This window comes from Mus pahari, chromosome 2 (assembly GCF_900095145.1).
Source record: "Mus pahari chromosome 2, PAHARI_EIJ_v1.1, whole genome shotgun sequence".
In the NCBI taxonomy this organism is placed as follows: Eukaryota; Metazoa; Chordata; class Mammalia; order Rodentia; family Muridae; genus Mus; species Mus pahari.
Window position 1 is genome coordinate 117,884,111 of NC_034591.1, and position 24,932 is coordinate 117,909,042.

Consider the following 24,932-nt stretch of genomic DNA (forward strand, 5'->3'; position numbering starts at 1 on the left):
AGAAGGAGGAGGAGGAGGAGGAAGAGGAGGAGGAAGAAGCCGCCATGGGTTAAGGGTAATAGAGCACAATCCTGAGGGCTTCCCAATTGCCCTTAAGAGCAGCCCAGATGGAACACAGTAAATAGTAAGTTATAACTTGGGGTTATAGATAGGAAAGTAGATTTTAACAGCATGGAGGGTAGGCAGCTGCCAGTTATTGTGTCGGGATTTTAATAATTATTACTACATATTATATTCACTTTTCTCTTGGTGATGATGTAAGATGAGATGGTGACTGTGTGATGAGGTGGATTAACTTGTCAGTGGGGGACACCGTTGCAGATGCCCATAGAATCCCTCAGAAGTGTCACAAGGACACCGACAATGCCAATTCTAAGTGAATCTCCCCAAAGTGAATGTATGCCTCAGTGAGGCCTGACACTCTCCCTTCAGTGTTTTTCTTCCTACTCCTACCTCTTTGTCTCTCTCTAGTTACCTGTACTTCTCCCAGAGCAGTGGTTCCTCAGGTGCAGCATCCAGTCTAGCAGTACATCATATACTTAAGTCAGTCATAGCACTTAAGGATGGAGCCTGATACCCAGGGTTCTAAATAAGCCCGGTTCAGTCTGAGAAAAACCTTGGGAGAATTCCTGAACCTTGAGACTGGTTTAAAGATGTAAGCTCAAGTGAGATTCATTTTCCTACATTTTGCTATTTTTGACAAGTTAAACATCAAAGAGACAAGAAGTTAAAAAAAAAAAAAAGTGGTGTGAGAAAGTTATCTTTCATCCCCTGTGAGTACTGGGATGGAGGGTGAGGTGGGGGGGGGGGTGAGGTGAGGGAGACATGCATAGAGTGGAGACTCACGTGGAGATCAACATGGAAGTACCTTATGAAAGGGTCATCCTCTAATGCAGTGGGTCTCAACCTGTGGGCCACAACCCCTTTGGGGGACCACATATCACATATCCTACATATCAGACACTTACAACTCATAACAGCGAAATTACAGTTATGAAGTAGCAAGAAAATAATTTTTGGAGGTCATCACAATATGAGGAACTGTACTAGAAGGTTGCAGCATTAGCATGGTTGAGAGTGGCTCCTCTAATGGTTAGCGCCTAACCCAACACACAAGATACATCCTAAACACATGTAATAGGAGGACCGCAAAAGATTGGCTGATGGTTAGTTTTCACGGGCAGCTTGACAGATTTAAGATTATCGTGGAAATGCACCACTGAGTCCACTCATATGGGTATTCCCAGAAGTCCATCCTTGATAAGAAAAAGCAAGAAAAACCCATCCTTGACATGAGGGTGGAACCATCTCACAGGCTGGGGTGTGGGCTGACTGAAAAGGAGACAGGGAGATGTATGCTAGCACTCGCCTCTTTGATTCTTGGTTGTAGATGTGTGTACTGTGACCAGCTGCTTCACGCATCAGCTGCCATGTTTTCCTGCTAGGAGATGGACTGTACCCCCCTAAACTGTGGGCCTAAACAAACTCTTCTCCCTTAGATCGTTCTGATAAAGTACCCGATCACACAAAGTAGAAAATAACTAAGAAAAATGGGTCAATGTTTTTATCTTTATATTTTTTGTGGTCCTGGGAATGGAACCTTGGGCCGCACACTCTGCTCCTAAACTGTTCCCCAATCCCAGCCAATGTTGCTTAATTGGCAGATCCAGTGGGAAGTTAACCTGAACCACCTCCCCTGGAAGTGGAGTCAGCTGTCATGTTTTGTCATTGTGGTCATAGCTATGTGGACCAGCAGCAGGATGCTGGTACTCAAACTCACTCCTTCTCGGAATTCTGAAGATAAAAGTAGCAGTGTCTGTCCTAAAAATACATTCTGTTCTGGCAGAAGTCTGCCTATCTCCATCCACAGTGCTGGGAATTAATTATATTATAGTCCTCATTACAGTTGCGAGGGGAGTGTCTGCACAAGCGGGAGGAAGTGTGGATTGAGCAGGAGCAAGGATGCTGTTTCAGAAGAGTGATGGGCAGGGCACAAATGGCGGCACTGTGGGTGCACACAGATGGACAATGAACTTTTACAGACAAATACACCGTCACCTGTTTTACATGTGTGAACTGGCCATTATTGAATAGTTTACTTAAAAAATGCTATTGTGCAAGGACTGGGGATATAGCTTATGGTTAAGTTAGTCAAGTGTTTGCCTGATATCTGTGAGTTCAACTCCTAGTACTGAAAAAAAAAAAGAAAAAAGAAAAAAGAAAGGGAAAAAGAAAAAGAAAACCAACAGGTTTCTCAAGGGAGATAACTTTTAAAAAGCCAACAGATGGTTAAACTTTCCGTCTGTAGCTATGCGTCTGCAATGTGACTTCTGTGCTGCCTACGCATCTAGCACGGACTTCCGAAAACCTGCCAGGGAAGTGTTAGTCCAGCTTCTTCCAGGATTTTCGGCTTCACTGAGAAGTGAGACCAGGGTGAACATGCACCGTGCTCCCTGAGGGTTCACGGGATATGGGCCCCAGCCCCTGACACACTGACTCAGTAGGTCTCGGCTGGGTTCTGCTGCTCTGGGAGCACCTTTGAGAACTAGTGAGATAAAGGAAATGGAATCTTCCATCTTAGACTCAAATCCAGGGTTGGGTGCGAAGACAGTTAGTTGCACATTTCTGCCAACAACTTCTCTTCATTTCTGCACTATTTGTTTACTTTTTATCCTGAACTGACATGTCTAATCATACTCTTTTGAAAAATATTTTCCTGCTAGGCAGGTGACCAGCTATGTCAAAGGAACCCTTTCTCTGGAGTTTACCAACGGACTCATAACTCAGTGTGCCCTTGCATGCCCTTGGCGAGCTTGAGGAAAAGTGGGTCATTCTGAGTAGGACACATTCACTCCCGACACTTGTCAGGGCAGCACTTGACGGTCAACAGCTCGGCCGACTACATTTCACCCACAGCGTGACACCTGTCACATAAATGAAGGTGCTTCTGTAAGGAGTCAGTTTTCCAGGCTTTGGGACCCGAGCTGCTTTCCTGCTTGACCCCACAGTGGTCAGAGAACACAGGGTATGAGCACAGGTGTGGCCCTACAGCATTCTTTTCGGTATCCTCTACCCCTACCTTTTAACCATGACCCGTCCCGAATCATTAATGAGCACAATGGAACTCATCTATTAAACTTTAGTTTCTCTTCACACTTCCATATGTTTCTTCTTTTTACCTACCATGGCAGGTGTGTGGGTAACAGGGACACAGAGTGACGAGCTGATGATTCCCCCGCAGTCCTATCGAACTTGCCTCATTGGCACTAGAGACGGGGGTTCATTTATCATTGCTAAAACCCACCTTGGACCAAAGTGGGACCCATCTAATACAGTTCTCGTTTGGAATTTGGAAAGGGTTTTGATGGTTACTGGGTTATGTGGCAAGACTGGGGCACCCCAGAGAATGATGCAAAGCACCTCACGGAGCTGACATTTTTGGGGGTGGGTGGGAGGCTTGAGATGGGTGATAAGTTGTAGAAACTCCCAGGAAGGGAACCACAACAGAGATTAAGGATGCGGAGAGGACGTCTTCGTCAGAGAAGGTCTGTGAAGGAAAAGCCCATTGCAAAATCTTAAGGAGGGATGTAGGTAGGCATGGGCACTGAAAGGGGGACCCCAGGACCAGGGCAGATGAATAATGGCAGGAAGCTTATGGGGAACACTAGAAGGGACTCGAGGACACACAGTTTTGAAGGCCACCATGAAGCAGTTCCCTGTATTCCAGGGAGTCACTGAGCACAGGCTGTGTAGAAGATCCTTGGCTCATGGTTGGTTGAGCTCTCAAGCTGAGTGAACCAAATAACAAAAACTATGCAGACCCCTCCATCCTCCAGCCTCACCACCTGGGTCCAGCCACTGCCATTATGTGCAGTTCCCCATCGTCTTTCTACATACATATCAACTATATCTATTTCTCATTCCTCAAAGCCACTGAAGAATGCAAGGTGCTCATGGCAAGGATATCTGGAGAATAATAAGGCTTCCTGAATTCATAGTGTAGCAGGGAAGACAGCATTAATATGATAACATGGATGTGAGGCAGAGAGACGAGAAGGGAAATGACAGTGGGCAGGGCACGGCAGGCACAGTCTGTAGGAACAGATTAGAGATTCACAGCACCGAAGGGATGGTGCTCAGTATAGGGATGCTGCCGTGCTGGGGAGCACGGTGGCTTGCTTTATAGGGGCAGGATGGGACTGTATGGCATGGTAGAAATTCTCAGTGTGGGGATGCACTGGTCCTTCAGCGTGGAAGCCATGGCATGCTGGGAAAGTTCATGCAGGGATTTAGCAGTGAGCAGGGCGTGGGGGAAAGAGGGCATGTGGAGGTAAGAATAATACCCAGGGCACGGTGAGAAGGCTCTATGTAGGGATACAGCAGTGGGTGGGGCATGATGGGAATATCCCATGTAGGGATGGAGCAGTAGACAGGGGCATGATGGGAAGGCTCCATGTGCAGGCCTTGATTCCACCTCAGGCCATTCTGTTTTCATTTCTTAACACTAAAGCAATTTATGATCCACTGCTTACGGATGAGAAAATAAGATGTAGTGACAGATACATACACACATTTAAATAACGGCTCTTCCATTCTCATAAGGGGGGGTGTGTCTCAATTTTCTTAGGTAGAAGGAGATAACCTAATTAAAAAAAAACTGTATTTGCAAAAGGGGTCTCACAGAATTACTCAGGCTACCGTTGAGCTCCATCTGTAGCTCAGGTAGTCTAGAACCTGTGATCCTCTTGCCTCTGCCTTCTCCTGCAGCTGGGGTGACAGACCTGGACAGCTAGACCTGGGCAAACCTTCTGTTTTCAAACCTTTTTCACCCAAAATGAATTCAGAAGGAAAACTAGCATCGAAAACAGTGCTTTTAGCGTTGACAGGCTGCTTAAGCAAACACACTCCTATTTGCAGGAAATCTTGGCCTGGTTCAGCACTGCTGTGTGGAGGTCAAGTTTATGTTCATCCAATTAACTGCCACCGACTCTGTCCATACTTAATCATACCACGGCCCGGCTGCTTCACGGCAGGCTCACAGTTGCTCTACAGCAGTAAACTCATCTAATTGAGTATTGCACACAGCTAATTAAATATGAAAACAGGATTGTGTGCAGTCAAGTTTCCAGCCTGCCTCATAAACTTGCTGATTCTAATTTGTATTTACCAGAGAAATCTGGGCTTTCCTAGCCTACGAGTTAATAGGTTGACGGGGGGAAAAAGGGTCACAAACAAGGACAGCTGCTATGTTCGGGGGTGACACTGTTACTGGGTAAAGTATATGCTTTATAAAGACTAGCAACTCTTCTGCAGAAGGCACAGCTTTAATCTTCATACCAAGGGCCAAAGGACCAGGGCTTTTTAAGACCATCCATTTGGGGGAAAAACCTGGGAGGTTAGTGGGAACTTTCTGCTACTTCGGAGGTCACCTCTTGTGACCATCACACGCCCTTCTTGTGGCTTGATGGAGTGAAATGACAAGCTTCAAGGGGATCTGCTTTGATAGTGCAGGCTCTTCACCCACACAGGTGAAAGCAGTCTTCTCTCTCTCTCTCTCTCTCTCTCTCTCTCTCTCTCTCTCTCTCTCTCCTTCTCCCTTTCCCTCTCCCCCTCCCTCTCTCTTTCTCTGTTATGTATGTACACTAGTGTCTGTGTGCATAAAGGAGAGAGGTCAACCTCTAGCATTATTCTTAGGAGCCACCAACTTTTTATTTTTGACACAGGTTTGTCACTGGGTAGTCTCTATCAGAATTACTTCCTTCTTGTCTCAGCACAGTTCTCAAAACTGCTTATCTGAGCTCGTGGGCTCTCTCTGTGTCTGCGTTCTCAGCTCTACCATTACAAGCGAGCACAATGAAACCTGGCTTCTGTGAGTGTTGGGGATCGAACTTGTGACCTCGTGCTTGCACTGACTGTAATCACTTTATCCCAGTAGAGTCTCTCTCTAATGTTGGTCATACACTCACTGACACTGCTGGAAATGATTTGTGTAAGGAAAGGTTTTCAGACCTGAGAATTGAGGTGCAGATCCAGCCCCACTTTGCATGTCAACTGCTTCGTCTTTGACTGGGGATTATAAGATCTCCTGTCTCCAAGCTGCTGTGTGAATTGGATGGGAAACCAGATGACCGGCATTTAGCATATTACGAGTACACACCAAGCATGCTGTAGGCAATGCTGTAGATGTGTGGAAGCGTGTTTTCCTTGTCATTTCGAAAACTGGTCTGCAGACTTCAGGAAAGTGAGTTGGTTACAGTTTCTAGTTGGAAACAGAATTCCCTATCAGAGTTACTTCCCTGTTGACTCATGACGCCTCAGGGTTCTTTTGGACGGTCGCTACCTCTGATCCTTTCTATTCCTTTCTATAACTCTCCACAGGAAGACCTGCAAAATACCCAGCCAGCCATTCCACTTCTCCTGCTAGCCCAGCTGACATCCAGCCTGCCCTGGAATCACAGGTGTCCCGCTAACAGAGCCACGGACCTTGAATGGGCATTTTCCTTCCTTTCCACCCTGGAGCTGAGAGGCTAGAACATGAGATTCTCTGTGCTATCCAATTTCCCCAAGTAGAAGACGTATATACCTTTGACCGCCTCTAAGTATCTTTCTTTTGGGCATCTTTTTTTCTTTCCCTTGAATTAGGGGGGGTCGAAGTCACCTGATGGGCTGATCTTTTCAGCTGCTAACTTAAACTTTCCATTTCCAGAATGCACACAGATCCTAGATCAAGGCCTCCAGTGGAATACTGCAGGTATAAATGACCAAGAAACTGCAGCCCTCAACTGATCTGACAAGCCCAGGGTAGGACGAAGCTTGCTTTTTCTCCTCAAAAGTATTCAAGCGTCCCTCAAGTTCTCAGCACAAGGGTGTCAATGACTATGTCACCCTTTAGCAAGCAGGCAAGTTGGGGAGTTGTTGTTGTTCTAGTGTGATTAAAGGTAAAATAAGGTGTGTGTGTGTGTGTGTGTGTGTGTGTGTGTGTGTATGTGTGTGTGCAACCAGAGGCAAAGCCATTGTTCTGCACCATTAAGCTCACAGCAGCCCCCCAAAGAAATTATAGGCGGCTTGCCGATGGCCCTAATGAAGAGCATCTCTTTGAATTATCTCTGGATGAGTAAAGGATCAAGCCAGAGCCTTAGAATATTTGATCCTCTTTGTGCTGCCTGTTATGAAGGCTTTACTGAAGCCAGACACCCCGGACTTTCTGGAACTGTAATTTATGGAAACCTTAATTTCTCTGTTCTAATAAGGTTTTGCATAATAAGGGTGAGGATACAATTACTAATTCCTGCAAGAGTTTTGTGAATTCCTCTGTGCTATGGTTCGGGCGCCCGAAGAATAGGCGGGAGAAGGGATTTTACTTAGCTGGCACAAGGGAAGTGGGTCTGAGAAGTAGTTTGGGCTCCCTGAAAATAAATCTGCATGGTTCCTTAAGCTGCTGACAACATGCATTTCAGGTGGAAGTCATTTATCAGCAGCTCACCAAATGATACTTCAGACAGAAATAGCCCCACAAAATTTTACCTAGTAAAAACCAAACTGAATCCAGATTCCTTCTTCTGGGACTGTAGTCTGGGCTTAAGAGCATAAATAATAAGGTTGAATGAAAAATAGGTTGCCACAGATTTGTTGTAGATATCATAAAGTTGACTTTGGGAAGGGGCTCACTATCAAATGTATATGAAGTTCACCTAAATGGAAGCTACATGATAGTTTTGGTGCCAAACCAAACCAAACCAGGAACAGAGTTTTGGAAATGACCATGTAACTTACTCCCTCTGCAGTAGCCAAGCCTAACCTAGCACACTGCTTAGCCAACAGGGTCTGGTACTCAGCTCATTTCACTTTTAAATTTTGGCTCAAAAAGAGATCCCCCAGATCATCAGGTAAACTGAGGCTTTGAACATCCCGCATGATGACATGTGGGATGGGGGCCAGATCATCAGTGGTGGCAGTACTGATGCTCTCAGACATCCCTAGACTGCTGGGAACAAGGCATGCGTCCCACTAAGTCCTGACCATGGGGTTGGAAGGCAAGGATATTTCTAACACTTAAGACACTTGTTTTTTAACAGGTGGGACAGTTCAAAAAACCTTAGAATGCTTACACACTGACCCTTTATATGCCGTACTGCAGAGAGCAGGCAGACATACAGACAGACACACCTTTTATTCACCCAGTAGCATCCCAGTATCATTAGGTTTTGCTCACAGACGCAAGTTCAGCTGCCTTGCTGTGTCTTGCTAGGGACACACGCCCTCTGGTGGCTCATGTGAAAATAACACGCAACTAACTGATCAAATTCCTTTTAAAGTCAAGCCTGGTTCTTTAAAATGTATTAATTAGCCATTTGTTGTTATAAACAAGAAACCCACCCATTTTTTTTTTTTTTTGCTTTCCATCATGTTATTCTCCTATTATGATTAAGGAAAAAAAAACCTTACCAGACTGTGATTTTTCTGTTCACTGAAATTATTTTTTAAAGGAGCCAAACTGATTCAAGAAGAAAATCCTCAACTGCCGAGTTAGGTTAGCAAGAACCATGTCGAAGCACCTTGTTCAAGATGGAGCTTGAATACTTAAAAGGAAAGCGCTCAACATAGATGTAAAATAAGCTATCTGGGCTGTATTGAACACATTCCCTGACATCTCAACTGAAATTTCATGCTGTGACGTAGAAGCCGTGACAAATCACCTGCTGAGGGTGACAGTCTGTAAGACCGAGTCACTTGCTTCAGAAGTTGCTAACATTTGCAACAGAGAGACCTAAGCACAGGGCAAGCGTGAGGTACAAATGTGAACCACATGTCCCGGTACAAGACGCTGCCGAAGGAGGACTCAACAGAGGACTTTGCTCCGCTGTAAGCAGTGCCTTAAAACTGTTTTAAACAGACACAAAAACTGCAAGCATCCATCACTGCCCCTCCCCTCCCGCCTTCCCCAACTTGTTCAAAGGATGGCGTGACCACTCTCTGACCCTTTCTGTCTGGCCACTCTGTAGAGCGCTCAGTTGTCATGGAGCTTTTGTGACCCAGCTGCTTCAAACACATCGCAAGACCATCAACAGCTATTTAGACTCTCCAAATCGAGCACCGGAGAGCTGCCGGGAAGCACATTTCTTAAGAGAGTTAACAGATCATCTCCGGAGAAGTGGGCAAGGCAGGCGTAGGCAGAACACAAACACACACAGACATTCCCGATTCCTGCCCCAGGAAGGATGCGGCCAGGTGAGTACTGCAGGATCACCTGCCGCGCAGTTACCTGGCAAACTTCGTAGAGTAATTTGTACTGCTCCTCTTGCTTCTGCGCGCTGCACAAGCTGCATCCCATGTTTGGAGGAATGTCAAAGAAAGGCTTCAGGACCTCCAGCGCCTGGGAAGCCACTCCCTCAGCATGCAGGCATTGAAGGGCTCTCTGAGAGCCTCAGGTGAGTCAGGCAGCTACAAAGCCTCACACGGGCATGGCTCTCTGAGGCTGCAAAAACAACTCTCTGCTTCCTCCACGCTTCCTTTCCTTCCCTCACAGCATGCACGCACGCGCACGCACGCACACACACACAGGGACACACACACACACACACACACACACACTCTGCTCCGAGTGACTCTGGCAGCTGGATTGTGGTCCAATGCACACGCTATATATACTGCTGCTCATGCATATTAATCAGCTCTCATTGACTATTCATAACAGACAATGATACAGAAGCTATAATTGCCAACTATGACAGTTGAAATTTCTCTAATTAACAAGCAAGTGCTCCAGTGGTAGGGAATAATAAAAAGACACTAACAATTTTGCAAGCCATTTTCTGGCAGTTACAAATAAACATGACTGCATTTTTTTTCCAGCAGGGTCTCTTAGGATAATCCCTAATGCGTTTCAGCTAAGTAGAAATTCATTTTTAAATATATCATAAAATTTCTGATGATATAAAATGTATTTAATGCTGCAGATAATGATGGCACATAAACAGATTTTATGGAAAGGACATGTTTTGAATAATATTCAGATAATGTTTAGCACTGTACAAAGTTGTAGGGGAAAAAATTTCACCTATGAATAAAATATACAAATGTAAATTGCAAGCGAGATCTGTGAGTATGTAAAGTAGCTAGGGGTGGTGAGGAGAGACGCTGCCCTACAGGGGAGCAAGCAGATATTATTACCAACATACCCTGCCAATCCCAAAGGCAGCAGAAACTTATTTGTCAAAGTGACCTGGAAGGAATAGAAGCTGCCAGCCTTGTGCCATCTCCTCAGCTATGCAGATGCCACAAATAATGCAGAGGTGACACTTCAGAGCCAATTGTCACTGGCTGGTACTACTTATGCTCTGGCAGCCCACAGCTGCCCAGGCTTCTGTAGTTGTGCCTAGTGTTGTGACAAGAAAGCAGGAAGGGGATAATGGACAGCACTGGGGGGGGGGTAGGGGAAAGGTAAGGGGAGAGGGAGGAGGAAGGGAAAGGAAAGGGGGAAGGGAAGGGGAGGGGAATGGGAAGGAGGAGGGGAGGGGTTCTGTCTGAAGACAATGTTTCTTGCTTCCCATTCAGTCTCTGTCCCACTGAACCACTGAACAAGCTTCACAGATTTCTTTTAAACTACTTAAAAACAACAACAGCAACACCCACCCAACCAAACACTTGCTTGCCCTCTGCCTGAATATAACACATAGGTGTTTCTTCCTTACCCCAAATGGCAAAGCTGAAAGTTCCCATACCTGCTTTCAGAGCGATCACCAACCCCCTCCTTTGATAAAGGGTGAACTGTCTGAGAAAGACTCCCACATCCCCTGTCAAGAGGTGTCATGGGAGTGCAAGAATAATGGCTCCCTTTTTTCTGGGAGCCGAGACACACCTGAGATGTGAGTGAACCTGTCCCAATTAACTCCTACTTGGGCTGGTGGCCAACAGGTGGGCAGGGTCCTATTTCTCAGACAGAAAATGAGGTACTGCCTCTTGGCTGGGCTAGCTCACAGCTTTGATGGTTGGAGGGGAGGATGGCCACTTCCATTTTGGGTCCTTATCTGAGGCTTCTGATCAGCTGGTACAAGAGGCAGGTATAGACTGGATTGGAGGGTGGGTCTGGGCTGGAGCCTTGATTGTCGGCTGTGGAGGATTCTGGGAAGGATCTTATCTATCTAGAAGCTCGTGAGGCCTCCTTCTCCTCACCTGTAATGGTGGGCATGCTAACTAGCTGTCTTACAGAGCTAGGAAGTAAACAACTTGGAGAGGGTAAGCCCCTCAGACAAAAACTGGAGGTAGTATTTATCCATGCTCTCATCCCTTCCCTACATCCAGCCCATCACTAAAGTCTGGGCCTAAAAGCCCTCCGGTGACTTCTAATCACATTTGGATGAAAGCACAGAAATTTCGCCAGGGACCCAGAAGGCCTGGCAAAATTTGGTCCTTGCCTATTAATTAGCTGGCACTCTCCTCTTCCCAGCTCTGGTTCTCACCACACTCCAAACCACCCACATCCTTCCTGTGGATAACGGCTCTCTTTCAAAGCTGTTCTTCCCTTCTCTTCCTTATTAACCCTTCACCCCATCTCAGCCCATAGGAGCCTTCTTGAGGAAAGCCTGTGTGCTAGGTCACCTGCAGGCATCTTCTACCCATCGTGTTTATCAATGTGTCATATTATCATATTCCTTTTCTTAAGATGATATATCCCTCCCACTGCCGTGTGTGTGTGTGTGTGTGTGCGTGTGCGTGTGCGTGTGTGTGTGTGTGTGTGTGCCCATATGTCCACATGCAGAAGCCAGAGGTAGACATCCCATGTCCTCCTCTATAATTTCACACCTTAACTTTTAAGGTAGGGCCTCTTGCACTGAACCTGGTGCTTGCTTTTTGGCCTGTGCTGCCTGGTGAGCCCAGCAATCCTCCTGTCTTTGTGTACCTGCTCCTACTCCAAAGCACTGAGGGCTTCAATAATTCACAGCCACATCTAGCTGCTACTACTGGGTGCTCAATCCAAACCCAGGTCCTCCTAGTTGCCAGGAGCCATCTCCCAGTCCCTGGGATAACTTCAGAATCAGTGATGGTCCTGCTTGCAGATGGTTTACAGTGTCACTGAAGGAGGCTTACGCTCCCTGACCCGTCCCTAACCATCCTCCATCTGCCCGTCTCACCGTCACTAACTCAGAGTACTCAGGAGCCACAGGTTGGCTAGCTGGATGGATAGGAGGAGATCCACCTGCCAGCTCCATAAAGCCATGAATGCCAGTGCAAGCTCCAAGCACCATTTTGAAACAGAAAGCACAGTGCCAGGTGTCCGGGAAGGGAAGGCATGCTGTCATGGCTGACTCCCGGCTTCTAAAGCGACAAGGACCCCTGGCTTCACAGTCTTTCTTTGTTTACTTACTTTCAAAGAACCACAAATAAACGTTGAAGTAAATGGAAGTTGAGTTGTTAGAGAATATATATATATATATATATGTATATATATATATATGATACATTATATATTATATATTATATGTATCTTGTTATGTATCTTTCAAGTTATAATCTCAAGCTGAGAGAGTTGTAGTAAACACTCCACTGGACTTCAGTCCATAAACACTGTGGACTTGGGAGCATTTTATAAGCTTAAAAATGTTGAAGCAAGTTGTAGATGCATACCTGTAATCCTAGCACTGAGGTAGGAGGACTGCCACAAGACTATGGTCAGCCTGCGGTATATAACAAGACACAGTCTTAAAGGAAAGTCAGAAAGTATCAGGGTATTATTGATGTAACCATCAATATTTACCAGATATAATATATGCAAGCAATCAGCATTAAAATATCACATGGAATTAACAATGCAAACCTCTCATGTACCCACGGCACCTAAAACGAGACTAACCAAGTCAATGTCTGTACTGAGTGACCTCTATTTGGGACAACCGCCTAGCACACGCACAACACAGTCTCATTTTCAAAGTCTTAATAATGGAGCTCCTAAGCATCATGGTCTATTCTAAGAGAGGTTCGCTAAAGCATTGGGCCACACTGACCCTAGTGACAGTGCGAGGACACACACTGTTAAAGCCTGCAAGGGAAAAATGAAAAACTGCATGTTGCACAAAGGCATACACTGGTGAAGAGACTGCATTATCTGAAAACCCTAACTCGCTCGCCAGAGCACTGGGCACTTTTCTCAGCTTACCCTGTACCATCATACTCCTGCCTCTCTCTGCCTTTGTGGAAATTAAAAAAATAAAGTGCAAAGAAGGGTCAGCAAAGATCGCTCAGTGAGACAGAGGAGCCTGTTTGAAATCGCTGAAGGGGCCCAGGACATGTCTTTAGTAACTGGTCTTTGAAAATCTATAGATCACTGGGGATTCTGCTGGCTTATTCCTTTGTCACTTGACACAAGCCAGAGTTATTTAGGAAGACTTCAACTGGCCTGTGCTAAGCCTGTGGTGCATTTTCTTAATTGATGTGAGAGGACCCAGCCCACTGTGGGCAGGTGTCGCCCCTGGGCTAGAAGAAAGTGGGCAGAGCAAGCCAAAAAGCAGCATTCCTCTATGGCCTGAGTCCCTTCCTTGCCTGCAGTTCCTGTCTTGATTTCCCTGAATGGTGGATTCCAAGCTGTGTGTTGAAATCAACCCTTTCCTCCCCAGGTTGCTTTTGGTCTTGGTGTTTTATCATAGCCATACAAACCTTCCCTAAGATGGGAGTGCTACTCTAGGTCAGCAGGTGTGGGTGTGAACTCACCTGAACGTAACTGCTGAGCAAACTCTCTAAAGGGAGCATATTGTTTCCTGCAAACAAACTGCGTTACCTTGTCTGATACCTGAAATAGGATCTTCTCATAGTCTCTACTGTATAAAATCACACTGTGCACAAAAGCTTCCCTATGGACTTCCTGGACAACAGTATAAATGGATGTGGGGTGATGGGGCAATGAGGCAGGACAGTGCCACACAGAGCATGTATATCAGTGGGTAGGAGGACAGAATTGTCCTCCCCAAACCTTCCCGCTGATTGGCCTGATCCTAGAGCCTTGACCCTTCCCCAGATTGTCTTCCTCTTCCTTTCAGATCACCCTCACTTGTCTTCCCCATCATTCCAATCTCCTCCTCCTTTCAGATTTTATTATACATCATGGCTAGCATATTCACTACACACACACACACACACACACACACACACACACACACACACACACACACACAAGTTGACCATAGCACAAAGTGTAAGTTCTCCATCCACCCAGGGGCCACGCCCTTCTATTTGTCCCCTTTGCTTCAGCTGCTGGGGACATGCACAGCGGTGCCTGGCAGCATTTAACTGAGTTAGATGCTGCACTCTGTGCCTGGAGCATCCAACTTCGTGTCCATTATTGTGCCTCTCAACCTCACCTCCCTTGTCACAGCGCTATCCTACAGGCAGTGGTGAAGCTTTTGTAGAACTCCCAGGGGAAGCTAGCCTGTGTCTATATCACTTTCCTCCCCCTAGCTTGGAACTCTTTTAGGACCAGATCCCACGTCTCACTCAGATCAAACCGCCCAACTCTCCCCTGTGAGGATGCTCACCATATACCTAATAAACAAGTTCAATATCAGATACAGAACAAGGGTCTGAACTCTTCGGGGTAGCTTTTCTGAGCAAGTTGAATATTGAGCCAACAAACAAATATTCAACATGGACCAAAGGATTGTTTCCACAAGAAAGTTAAGGCCGAAAGCTCGGGGAAGATGTCTTTTCTGCCTTGGCTACGAGGATTATTCTTATGAACCCTGTATACCAGTTTTGGCCAGGGATTCAGTCACAGTCTGAGGAAATGGTTTAGTGACTTCTAGTTAATCCCCAGTAAGACAAGGCAAGTTTCTGATAGCTTACCTGAATCACAGTGAGTGGTCCCTGGGCTTGATAGAGAGCCAGAAAGTTGTTTGAAAAACAAGAATGGAAAGATAACATGTTCAAAATTATCAGCCAACACCAAAGAGATGACTTGAAGGCAGATGTAAGAGCGGCTGAGTGTGATTTTTGTTTCTGAGACGTTCTCTCTGTTCAGAACATCAGCTCAGGATCCCACGTCTAATTTTAAACAATGAAAAGGATTTTTTTTTTCCTCAACAAATTGATTGAGGGGCTGCTGTCTCAAGGGCATTTAGGAATCTCGGAATACGCTGGCTGTTGGAGATCGAGAGCTTCCTGCTTGCACTTGAAGCTACTGGAGATGCTGTGTCCTGCAAAGAGGTTGGGGAAGGGAAAAGGCAAGCAGACTGCTGAGTATGTACCACAGCCACCTTCGGATGTTGTACAGGCAGATGAGCATCTGGCTCCAAGACCTGCTTAGCAGAACACAGAGGACACGAATGCAACTAAGGCCAGCAACAGGGGAGAGACACCTGGTATGTGCAGGAGAGTGGCAGAAAAGAGCTCTAACGTATCTCATCTTCAACAGAAACACCAGGCTGCCTCATGTCCTTGACCTATAAGGCCACCCCCCTGTTACATGCCTAGTCTTTGGACTGCAACAGCACATTATGATGGTTCCTGGACCTCTTCCTGTCATGAGTGACAGATGAGTGTCTCCATCTCCACACACACAGCTGGACTTGGGAATTTCTGAGTATGGATTCCCCTAAATGCCTCGAGTGATCCTCAGGCCCGGAAGACCTCACATGGGAAGAACAAGTTTGAGTTCCTACAAGGTCATCATGTAGGCTGTGGTGTGGGCATCTGGATAGGGCAGGGAAGTATGTTGAGATGACTCAGCCAAGTCTATGGAACAACTTGCAGAGGGGTGATGAGCTCATAGCATCTTGGGAACAGGGCTCCTCTACCTTATGGAACTGCAGAGGAGGGCTCGTCAAAGAGCAAACACTTGTCAGATTTCTTAGAATATATTCTGCGAGTGGCCAATAAATCAAGAAAAAAAAAATAAAAACAACCATCTTGAAGGGTTTAAAAAAAAAAAAAAACAACCCTCTAGCACACTCTAGTAGGGGTCATAAACCTTTCCCATAAGAGTAGGGCTAAAAAGAAAATATATTTTGTGGGATATGCAAAATCAAGACTATCACACTGTCTTGTATATTCATAACAATCCCCTAGATCTAGAATGCACCTATTGTTTTGCAGGCCCTACCAAGATGGGCTATAAGCTGATATGGCTTGTGGACCGTAACTGGCCAACACGGACATTTGAGCTTGAGAAATAGTTCTTTGATACTAATGGGAGGATGAGCCAGTGACCCTCACCACTCCACACAGCCATTCCTGTTCAACCCAAATAGGCTGAAGGAGTCGGAGTAAGATGTCCAATAACACTCAGCACGCACCTGGCAGCAATGAGATCAGACTTTGACGTAACCCTAAGGCAGGTAAGACCTTGCCTGTCCATTAGGAATGCTGATGTATGCAGCAGGCTTTGCAGACTATCTTCTTGTTGGGAAAGGGCTAGGCCTGCTAAAGAAAACAGCTCAAGAAACACAATGTCCTCACAAGATGATCCTAAATCAACACATGTGAAGAGTGACCCTGCCAGCAGGACCGCACATGACCGGCCAGTACCACGATGTGTCTAATCTTATTCTGGACAATTCTCCTTTACATGTATAGTCAGAAGACCGATGGGCCCACAGGAGTCTCTTCTGAGTATGAGGGATAAGAAGTACCTTCAGATTTGCCTCTGGTCTGTCTCTGGGCTTAGGTAATGTGATAGATGTGTAGCAGGCTTCATTCTGTATGGTGTGTGGAGGTGAGAGAGAGGCTCTGTGACCCTGCCTAGGCTCCTAGCCCACCTTGCCAGCGCTCACAGACCTGAGGGAATCCCATGTATGTGCTCTAATCCTTGGGCAGCAAGAAAGCCCAGGTGGGAGAAGAGGAGACAAATGAATCATGGGGACAGAGGAGAGATGGAAAGTAGCGTTCTGGGTACAAATGGCAGGAACCCAGACAGGGGCTCAATAACTTAGGTTCTGGAGAACTTACGCATGCTTATTATGAGTGTAGAGGGAGAGAGAATGGCAAGTGGCAGGGTGGTCAAAGCACAAGAGAGGGAAAAGGGAGAGACTTTGAGGACACTTGAAAACACTTCTGGTGCATCCTAGAGATTCACAGAGTACCAAGCTTGTTAAGAATGCCCAAAAGACAACCCAAAGCTACAAAACCATGGTGGGGGATGGGGGGAGGATATGACCTTATCTCGTTATCTTACAAATTAAGTTAGGGGTTACAAACTAGATGTTGGACCACTGTCAGTATCTTCAAACAAGTTCTAATTAAATGGTAGTTCTGAAAATCAGAAACATTTAAACATCAATAGTTGCGATCTAAAATACAGTTTTTTTTTTTTTTTTTTTTAAATCTTTTGTCCAGTTCCTATGCTCTGGTTCACAGGACCTTGCATTTCCATGTGGCAAACCTGAGCAGGGGCAGGGCAAAGCTGTTCCCTGGAGTGGGGGGGGGAGGGTGGTTCTGACCGCTCAGCTGTTCCTACACCCAGGTATGGCCCCGTTGGAGCTCCAGAGCACCAAGGTGCCAGGTCTATGCAAGGGTGGCTCCATATTATGATACAAACACAAGGCCTCTGTCTGAGGCCACAGGTGGCAGGTAGGCCACTGGAGGGAGGCTGTGTCTTCTGGGAGCTCCTTCCAAGGGAGAGTGTGAGAACTTCACTGTTCCCAGCCTGGCTCTGTCATAGCCCAGGGCTGCAGAGAGTGAGTGGCAGAGGTGTCTGTTCACCATGGAAAATGAAGCCTTGTTTCACCCTTCCACCCATTCACTCAGCATCCTTACTCATCAGCCACTGTGAACCAGACACCGTTGTTTAGGGATTAACACGGCACACACGGTCCCTGTCCTCACGTTTCCACAGGGTACCAGCTGCTTTGGCTAAGATGATGGATGTTTTCCCAGTTGTCATATGCTGTCTACTGCTCATCACCGTAGGTGACACGTCTGCAGTGTCTCCTTCGTGACGTCCAGCTATAGGGAGCTGCTATGGTCGTTCATCAGCTGCCCCAGGTACTATTTATGAAATGGTTTTCTTTAAATTTGCTCACTTGATTTTACTTATGCTTTTGAAGTAAAACCCAATCCCCATGATGTAGAAAAATAAAACACTTGCAACATGTGAAAAATACTACATAGCACCTGTGTGAATGCAAAGATAAGAAGACTCACCCTATACCACATAATACTGACAGCTTGCTGCGTTTGTCTTGGGTAGAAGGAGTTCCCCGTTGTACTGAATTCCAGCCTCACTCTGACTTTTCCCACACTGCCTCAGCAGCTCTATATGTTTGACTTCCAGAACCAGTTTCTTTCTTTTCTTTTCTTTTCTTTTCTTTTTTCTTTCTGAAGGATGTCTGGAACCTTCCATTTCACCATCCATTTGTAAACTGGCACATCTTCCCTTGCCTTCCATGCTGCAGCCTGAACTCCATCCTTCAGCTTCCACACACACATTAAAGCCAACCCCAGTTTCATCCTCAAAACTGGTCTGAAGCTCTGCAGTATCTGTAGGTATTTGCATCCTGTCGCCTTCTTGAGGCCCGGCCTTCCCCCTTCCCAACCATTTAATTCAAGTAGACAAAGGTGAAGCTAAGGGGTTGGGACAGAATGGTGTCTGGGGCCAGCCTTAACTAGGAGGAGAACTTTACATTCCTGAAGTCAAGGACCAACACAAGGGAGAACTTGCTGAGCAGAGATGGTCCTAGAGCCTCCAGGCATGAGGCATAGGCAAAGTCCTCGAGAACTGTGCACTAGAAGGTACTAGAAGGTAGATGGAGGAAGAGGCAGAAGCGATGCTTGAGGGAAGAGACTGTGATTGTTGATGCTAGGGGGAAAGGTTGGACAGAGAGAAAGGGCAGGGCTGTGGAGATGGCTCAGCCAACACAAGTTTGCTGCGTAAGTATGAGAGCCTGACTTTGAACCCTAGAATCCTGACGAAAAGCTGGGCACAGTGGCATATTATCCTAATCCCAGTGTTGGTGAGGCAAAGCCGTGTAGATTTCCGAGACTCACTGGATAACTCGCCTAGCCAAACTAGGAAGATCCGAGCCAGTGAGAGACTCAGTCTCACCCCCAGCCCCCCTGCACCCCAACATGGCTTGTGTCTTGAGGAATGATACTCAGGGTTGCGTTCTGATATCACATCCATATGTGCACACGTGCAGACACATGAATATACATACATACATAGGCACATAAGTGAACACACATAGAATGGAAAAACCGCACTAGGTTAGAGGCAGGGAGAGTTTAAATATGAATTTTGAACTGGGCATCCAACTGGCAAACGGCTTTGTGTTTTCTTCAGTGGCTCTCAGATGCAATCAGAGCTCCAGTGGATATGTTGATAGCTTTCCCCTTTGGCCAGATGCTGGAATTCAGGACGTGTCCCCATAGTAGACTGTTCTTTCTATGAGCTTGGAATTGAGTCATGGGCCCATTCGCTCGCTCACTCGCTCGCTCATCTGTGAGGTTTGAAGAAGCCAGGTAACAGTGGGGGGTGGGGTAGGGCATGCATTAGCTGGGTGACTTGGGCATTAAACAGAAGCTGGCTCAGGAGTTTAAAACAGCTCTACTAGGGAGATAAACAAGAAGCACTAAAGACACTCACTTGGGGAAAAAGCTGACAACTGAGGCTTCATAATTCACTTCTACCTGTGAGGTTCAAGTACCATCAAGTCTGAAATTACTCGCAAAGCTTCTACCCTGGATTTACTTTCTATATAAAACAACACTTCACAGAGTAAGTTAGGAAATGCCATTGAGACCAGTGATTTGTTTCCAGAGGGAGATTCTGCCAACAAATGGGCAACACTAATTTTTTTTTTTAACATTCTCTGGGAAAATATAACAATTTAGTATGTTTGTGAGCTGGATAAGCACCAGTGATGTTGTCCTTAACCTTAAAAAAAAAAAAAAAAAAACAAAAACAAAAACAGACATATGTGTGTCTAAATGGTAATAAAAGTTTTCTACGCTATAAATGGGGCGAAGTTGAACAGTAGATCACCGGCAACACACTCACTTTAGGATTCTGGTCTTATGGTCAGAGCCCAGAGGCAGGGAAAACGGAAGTGATTTAGAACAGTCTCTGGTAAGATACATTTGATATTGGTGGGCTTGCTGAAGCAAAACAGTAATACCAGAGAGATACAAAGGCGTGAAAGCCATTAGAGTCGTCCAAATGGTAGGAGGCCTTGACGATGATGATATCTCTCAGGTAAGCTGCCTGTACCCACGGGCAGCAGTGTGCTGGCCAATATCAGTTAGAAAGCTGAAAAAAAGTGGGTGCTCTAAAACCACAATTCAGGTTTTGGAAGGAAGGGAGGAATGGTAAGGCCCTGTTTCACCATCTCCCTCCCTCAGACCCCGAGGACAGTGAATTCTGCCTAACTTGCTATGGCCTTCCCTTCGAGTGAGCCATGTTATTACAGGAAATGGACGGGATTTCACAGGTGTGTATGGATACTGAGTACTTCTTCAAAGATTTGCTTGGGCAAGGCATACCATCCCCCTCCCCCCATCAAGTCACCCCATCAACTAATTATCACTGATGCCTTGTGCTCTCTAGAGCAGTAAGACACCGTATTTTGATATACCATGGCGTGGTATAACAAAGGAGGAAACATGCAGGGGATGAGGAATGAGCTACAAGCACACTGTCTTTTTATTATGATGATGATTCGATATTTTCTTCATTTACATTTCAAATGCTATCCTGAAAGTCCCCTAAACCCTCCCACCGCCCTGCTCCCCAACCCACCCACTCCCACTTCCTGGCCCTGGCATTCCCCTGTACTGGGGCATATGATCTTTGCAAGACCAAGGGCCTCTCCTCCCATTGATGGAACTGTGTCTCTAGTAGCATATGTAGCAGAGGATGGCCAAGCACACTGTCTTATTAGCATCTTAAAGGCTTCAGTTGTTAGTACCTTTCTTGTAAGGGCAAACAAAACAACTCCAAAGACATGCTCAACCTAAGTTAGGAATGTTGAACAGAGCATAAATAACATATTAAACCCTCAGTACCCGCTTCCTAGGTTCACCCATTGTCTATGGAGCTGACCATGTGGGCTGAGAGACGAACCATGACCCAGGATAGTGGATGGAGAAACAGATTGCTTCTGGACATGAGAAACTCCCCACCTGATGGAGAGGTGGGGAAGCTCATGGAAGGAGGAGGCTTCCGAGCCTCTCCAGTCACATACTGAGCGAGCCACACGGTAGCACGGTGGGTTCTCCATGTCTGTGACTGAAGCATCCCCCACCCACTGCCCCACGAGCCACTGTCTCCCACAGCATTTCTTCCCTACTCCTGTCAGCTACGTTGTGACAGCGCTTTGGCAGGATTCTTGACTGATTCTGATTGGCACGGGCTTCATCTTCCAGCTCCGTGCCAACCCCCTGAAACGCAGCAGGCTTTTTGTGGTCCCTTTTAATTCCCTGTTCTTGCACAGTCTCCCCCTTCCCCAACCCCATGCTGGTTACCCAGGATATTAATTCTGGTTTTCATTGCTGTGGTAAAATATCTGATATAACCTAAGGAAGAGAGGGCCTTTTTTATTCACAAGTTGAGGCTACAGTCCATCATAAGGCAGCTAGCTAGGAAGCAGACAGAGAGGGACGCTGGACCTTAACCTGACTTCTCCTTTACATTCACTCCAGGATCCCAGCCCATAGGACAGTGCTGGCTGAGTTTAGCGAGGGTCTTCCAACCTCAATGAACACAATCTAGAAAGTCCCTCACAGACATGCCCATGGATTTCTTCTCTTACATGATTCTAAATGCTGTAAAAGTTGTCCCTATTTATCCTTACATTCAGACACACGAGCACCCTCCCTTTTATGCTCATGACCTTGGGCTTTCCTTACTAATAGGCGCACACTCCTGGGCCACCATTCATCCTGGTGGGGCTGTCGGCTATGTCTCGTTTGTCCCTTTCCTCCAGCCCAAAGCTGTTGTTCCCTAGCCATCTTCCGGATTCACATCTGCCATGGCCCCTCCTCTTCCTCCAGGCTTCTCCTCACACGTCTCCACTGCCTATGCTGGATAGCCTTTACTTTCACCCCCTTAAACGATGACTAAGTTGCTGTCCAGGATGTTTAGGGTCTTATAGGATGAGGTCAAGCTGTTACTACATGGCAGCACTGAGATGTGTCCCTAGCCCCCTTCACCTAAACACCACTGCCAGCTCTAGTTCCCCTCTAACTGCAGATCTTTACCTCCCTTCCCCCATCCTCCCAAAAAAATATATATATTTTTCTAGGTCTTATTAGATCACCATAGGCCCTGCTGGCCACACGTGCCGGCTCTCCTCTTTCTTCTTCTAAATAATGGGGTACATCTTGGAAATCACTACCTTTCTACACCACAGCATAATGCCTAACACAGATGTCAACTCTCCCTCTCCTCTATCATCTCTGTGCATTCTCGTGGAGAATATAGCAATTGGAACCGTCTGGTGCCGACCGAAGATACCTCTCATCAACAGACAAGCAAGGTCTAGCAAGGTCGGGCACCTGGGATTCAGAATCAGGATGCTCCATTGCCAATCAGGCACCAGCACAGGCTGTCTCAGCTAACATTTCGTCTAGCCACACAGGACTGAAGAATTACTCGTATTCGATTACTCTGCAGAGGGTATGGCTCCTAGAACCAGCGGCAGATTTTTAGATTTTCCTATTTGTCCTCTTTTCAAACTCCCGTCCATGTCCACTGGGGGTGACACACATAATATTTAGTTCTTTCCATCGAGAATCTCAGGGTCTTAGGAAGCCCACAGGCACATAAGCAAACTGTCAATGAGCCATGACAGATGCAGGAAAAATGGCAAGACAAAGAGTTATCAGAGAATGTGTCATTCAAAATACTAAATGCTGATCTAAATCTTATTTTCCCTTGGGGAAATATCATGGCCCGAAATAATTAGGAGAGAATTATTCAGATTTTGGAGTGAAGCTCATGGGTGCAGTGATGGACAAGGAACAGGAGACAATATAATTGGTGACCACCCTGTGAAGATGTTCCCAGGGCTTGTCAACTCAAGCTGGAGAAGCCATGGGGACACCCGACAGGACATGTCTACACCTGCTGTACCGTCATAGTGAACAGCCATCACCATGGCTACCACAACCCAGTTTCCAAGGCTAGAGGAGACCTTCGTATTCATCTTGCGAAGCGGGGCAGCTGGATGAGCAGGGCTGATTTCTATGGGCCTTTGAACTTCTGATTCTCCTATGCTTCTTTGAGTCTCATTGTAAGCCTGGTCCTTGCAGAGGTAGGGGAGGAGATCACAGATAATTAAAGCTGAAAATATTCTCATTTTGTGATGGGGCTAACAAGTGAAACTCCGGGTAATGATGTAATCCAACTTGTCAAAAAGGAAAATGAAAAGAGAAGACAGAAGGCAGGACAGAGCCTGGGGACCTGTGTGCCATGTCATCTTCTAATTAACTAACTGATCCTTTAAACTGTCAAACTCGGCGAGACACTCTATGGCCTGGCGTCTGATTAATATTCATACTTAGGCACAGGATGCTCTGATTTAGGTCCCAGTGGTTGTAGTTAAACATCAGTTTTTAAAAAAGAGAGAGAAAGACAGACCTGCCTGGCAATCGTAAGTGTCCAGGTTTTACATTCATAGGGGAATGAAAGGGGACTACCCTGAGGTCCCCAAGCCACAGCAAGAACAAATCCCCATGGATCCATATTGATCTGTGAGTTATGATGAGGACTTGTATATTGAAAAAATAATTATTTTGCTTCTTTCTTCTGGCAGCCACCTTGTTAATCACACTTGGTACATTATTGTTAAATACGTGAACAGCACCTGTAAACTAACATAGCACGTGGTAACATAACCAAGCTTTTAATTTCAAACAAAAATAACTGAATATATAATTTAACCAAAGCAAGCTTGAATTGATCATTTAGTTGAGCTTTCACTAGTAGTAACCTTGACTTTTTGTTCATATAACTTGAGCTCCAAACAGATACTATAATACTGATGTTTACTGACATGCAAAAGATATTTGAGCCCAGTGTATAAGATGTGCCTATAGCTTCTGAGGAAACATGGTGGGCAGTGACAAAACCAGGCAACGCAGGAGGGCTTTTCCTTTACTGGCTTTACTCTTTATTTATTAAAGTCCTGACAAGGACGGAAACAAGTCAGCCCAATCTATTGCATTTGCTTTTAGGAACTATTCCTTAAAATTATTTTGGATTAAACGAATCTGATATAAGGTAAATCCATGGTGTAAATCCATTCTGCAGCGCTCCAGGACTATCCTGGCAATCCATCAATCCCATAACTCTTCTATCCTGTCTCCCGTAGAGCTTATTCAACAGGCTCAGCTATTGTTATGTTATTTCCCAACTAATTCAACTTACAGTAAAAAAAAGATGGGGAACACAGGTGATAAGCACAAAAGCCAAGACTGTAAATCACAAACATACCAACTCTAAATGATATGATTTGGAGTATTCTCTGTAACCCACAGACATTGGACCCTAAGAAATATTAATACACCGCAGTCATTTTCACTGATGGAAGATGGCATGTACACATAATGCAGAGATACCCAGTTCTAACACAGAGAAGAGGGGGGTTCCAGATTGAGCAGACATACACAGTCAGGCTGGTTCAACTCCAAGAGCAAATTCCTTTAGGTTTGTTTGTATTTCTACTAACCAGTACAGAATGAGGAGGGCTTTCATCCACCAATACCATCATGGCTGCTCTGGGTCACGCCCACCTGCAAAAGCCCAGCTGTGAGGGGTTGCTCAGGAAGGACTGGCAAGTGTCTCAACTCTTTCTGCTCTCTTGGAGGAGGCCATCAATATCAAGGACCAGAAAACTCCTCCCTGGCAATCTGTCATCTCTGGGATTTCAAGGATTTCTTACACTTTTATAAAATCAAAAACAGAAACCAAAAAAACAAAACAAAACAAAACAAAACAAAACATAAAATAA

General features: G+C 45.9%; 1 protein-coding gene across 2 annotated transcripts in view; it reads right to left on the reverse strand.

The window, feature by feature from the left end:
* The window catches only part of Pdzrn3 (PDZ domain containing ring finger 3), a 227,974-nt gene that overhangs the window by 39,650 nt on the left and 163,392 nt on the right, over window positions 1-24,932 (reverse strand). The window contains exon 1 of one of the 2 annotated variants that reach the window (XM_021189769.2): window positions 9,263-9,613. The exons of the other annotated variant lie outside the window; for it this stretch is intronic. Coding sequence (XP_021045428.1) covers window positions 9,263-9,331 — 69 coding nt within the window. The 5' untranslated portion in view covers window positions 9,332-9,613. Of the gene's footprint in view, window positions 1-9,262; window positions 9,614-24,932 lie in introns of those variants that run through there. 2 annotated transcript variants of the gene reach the window in all.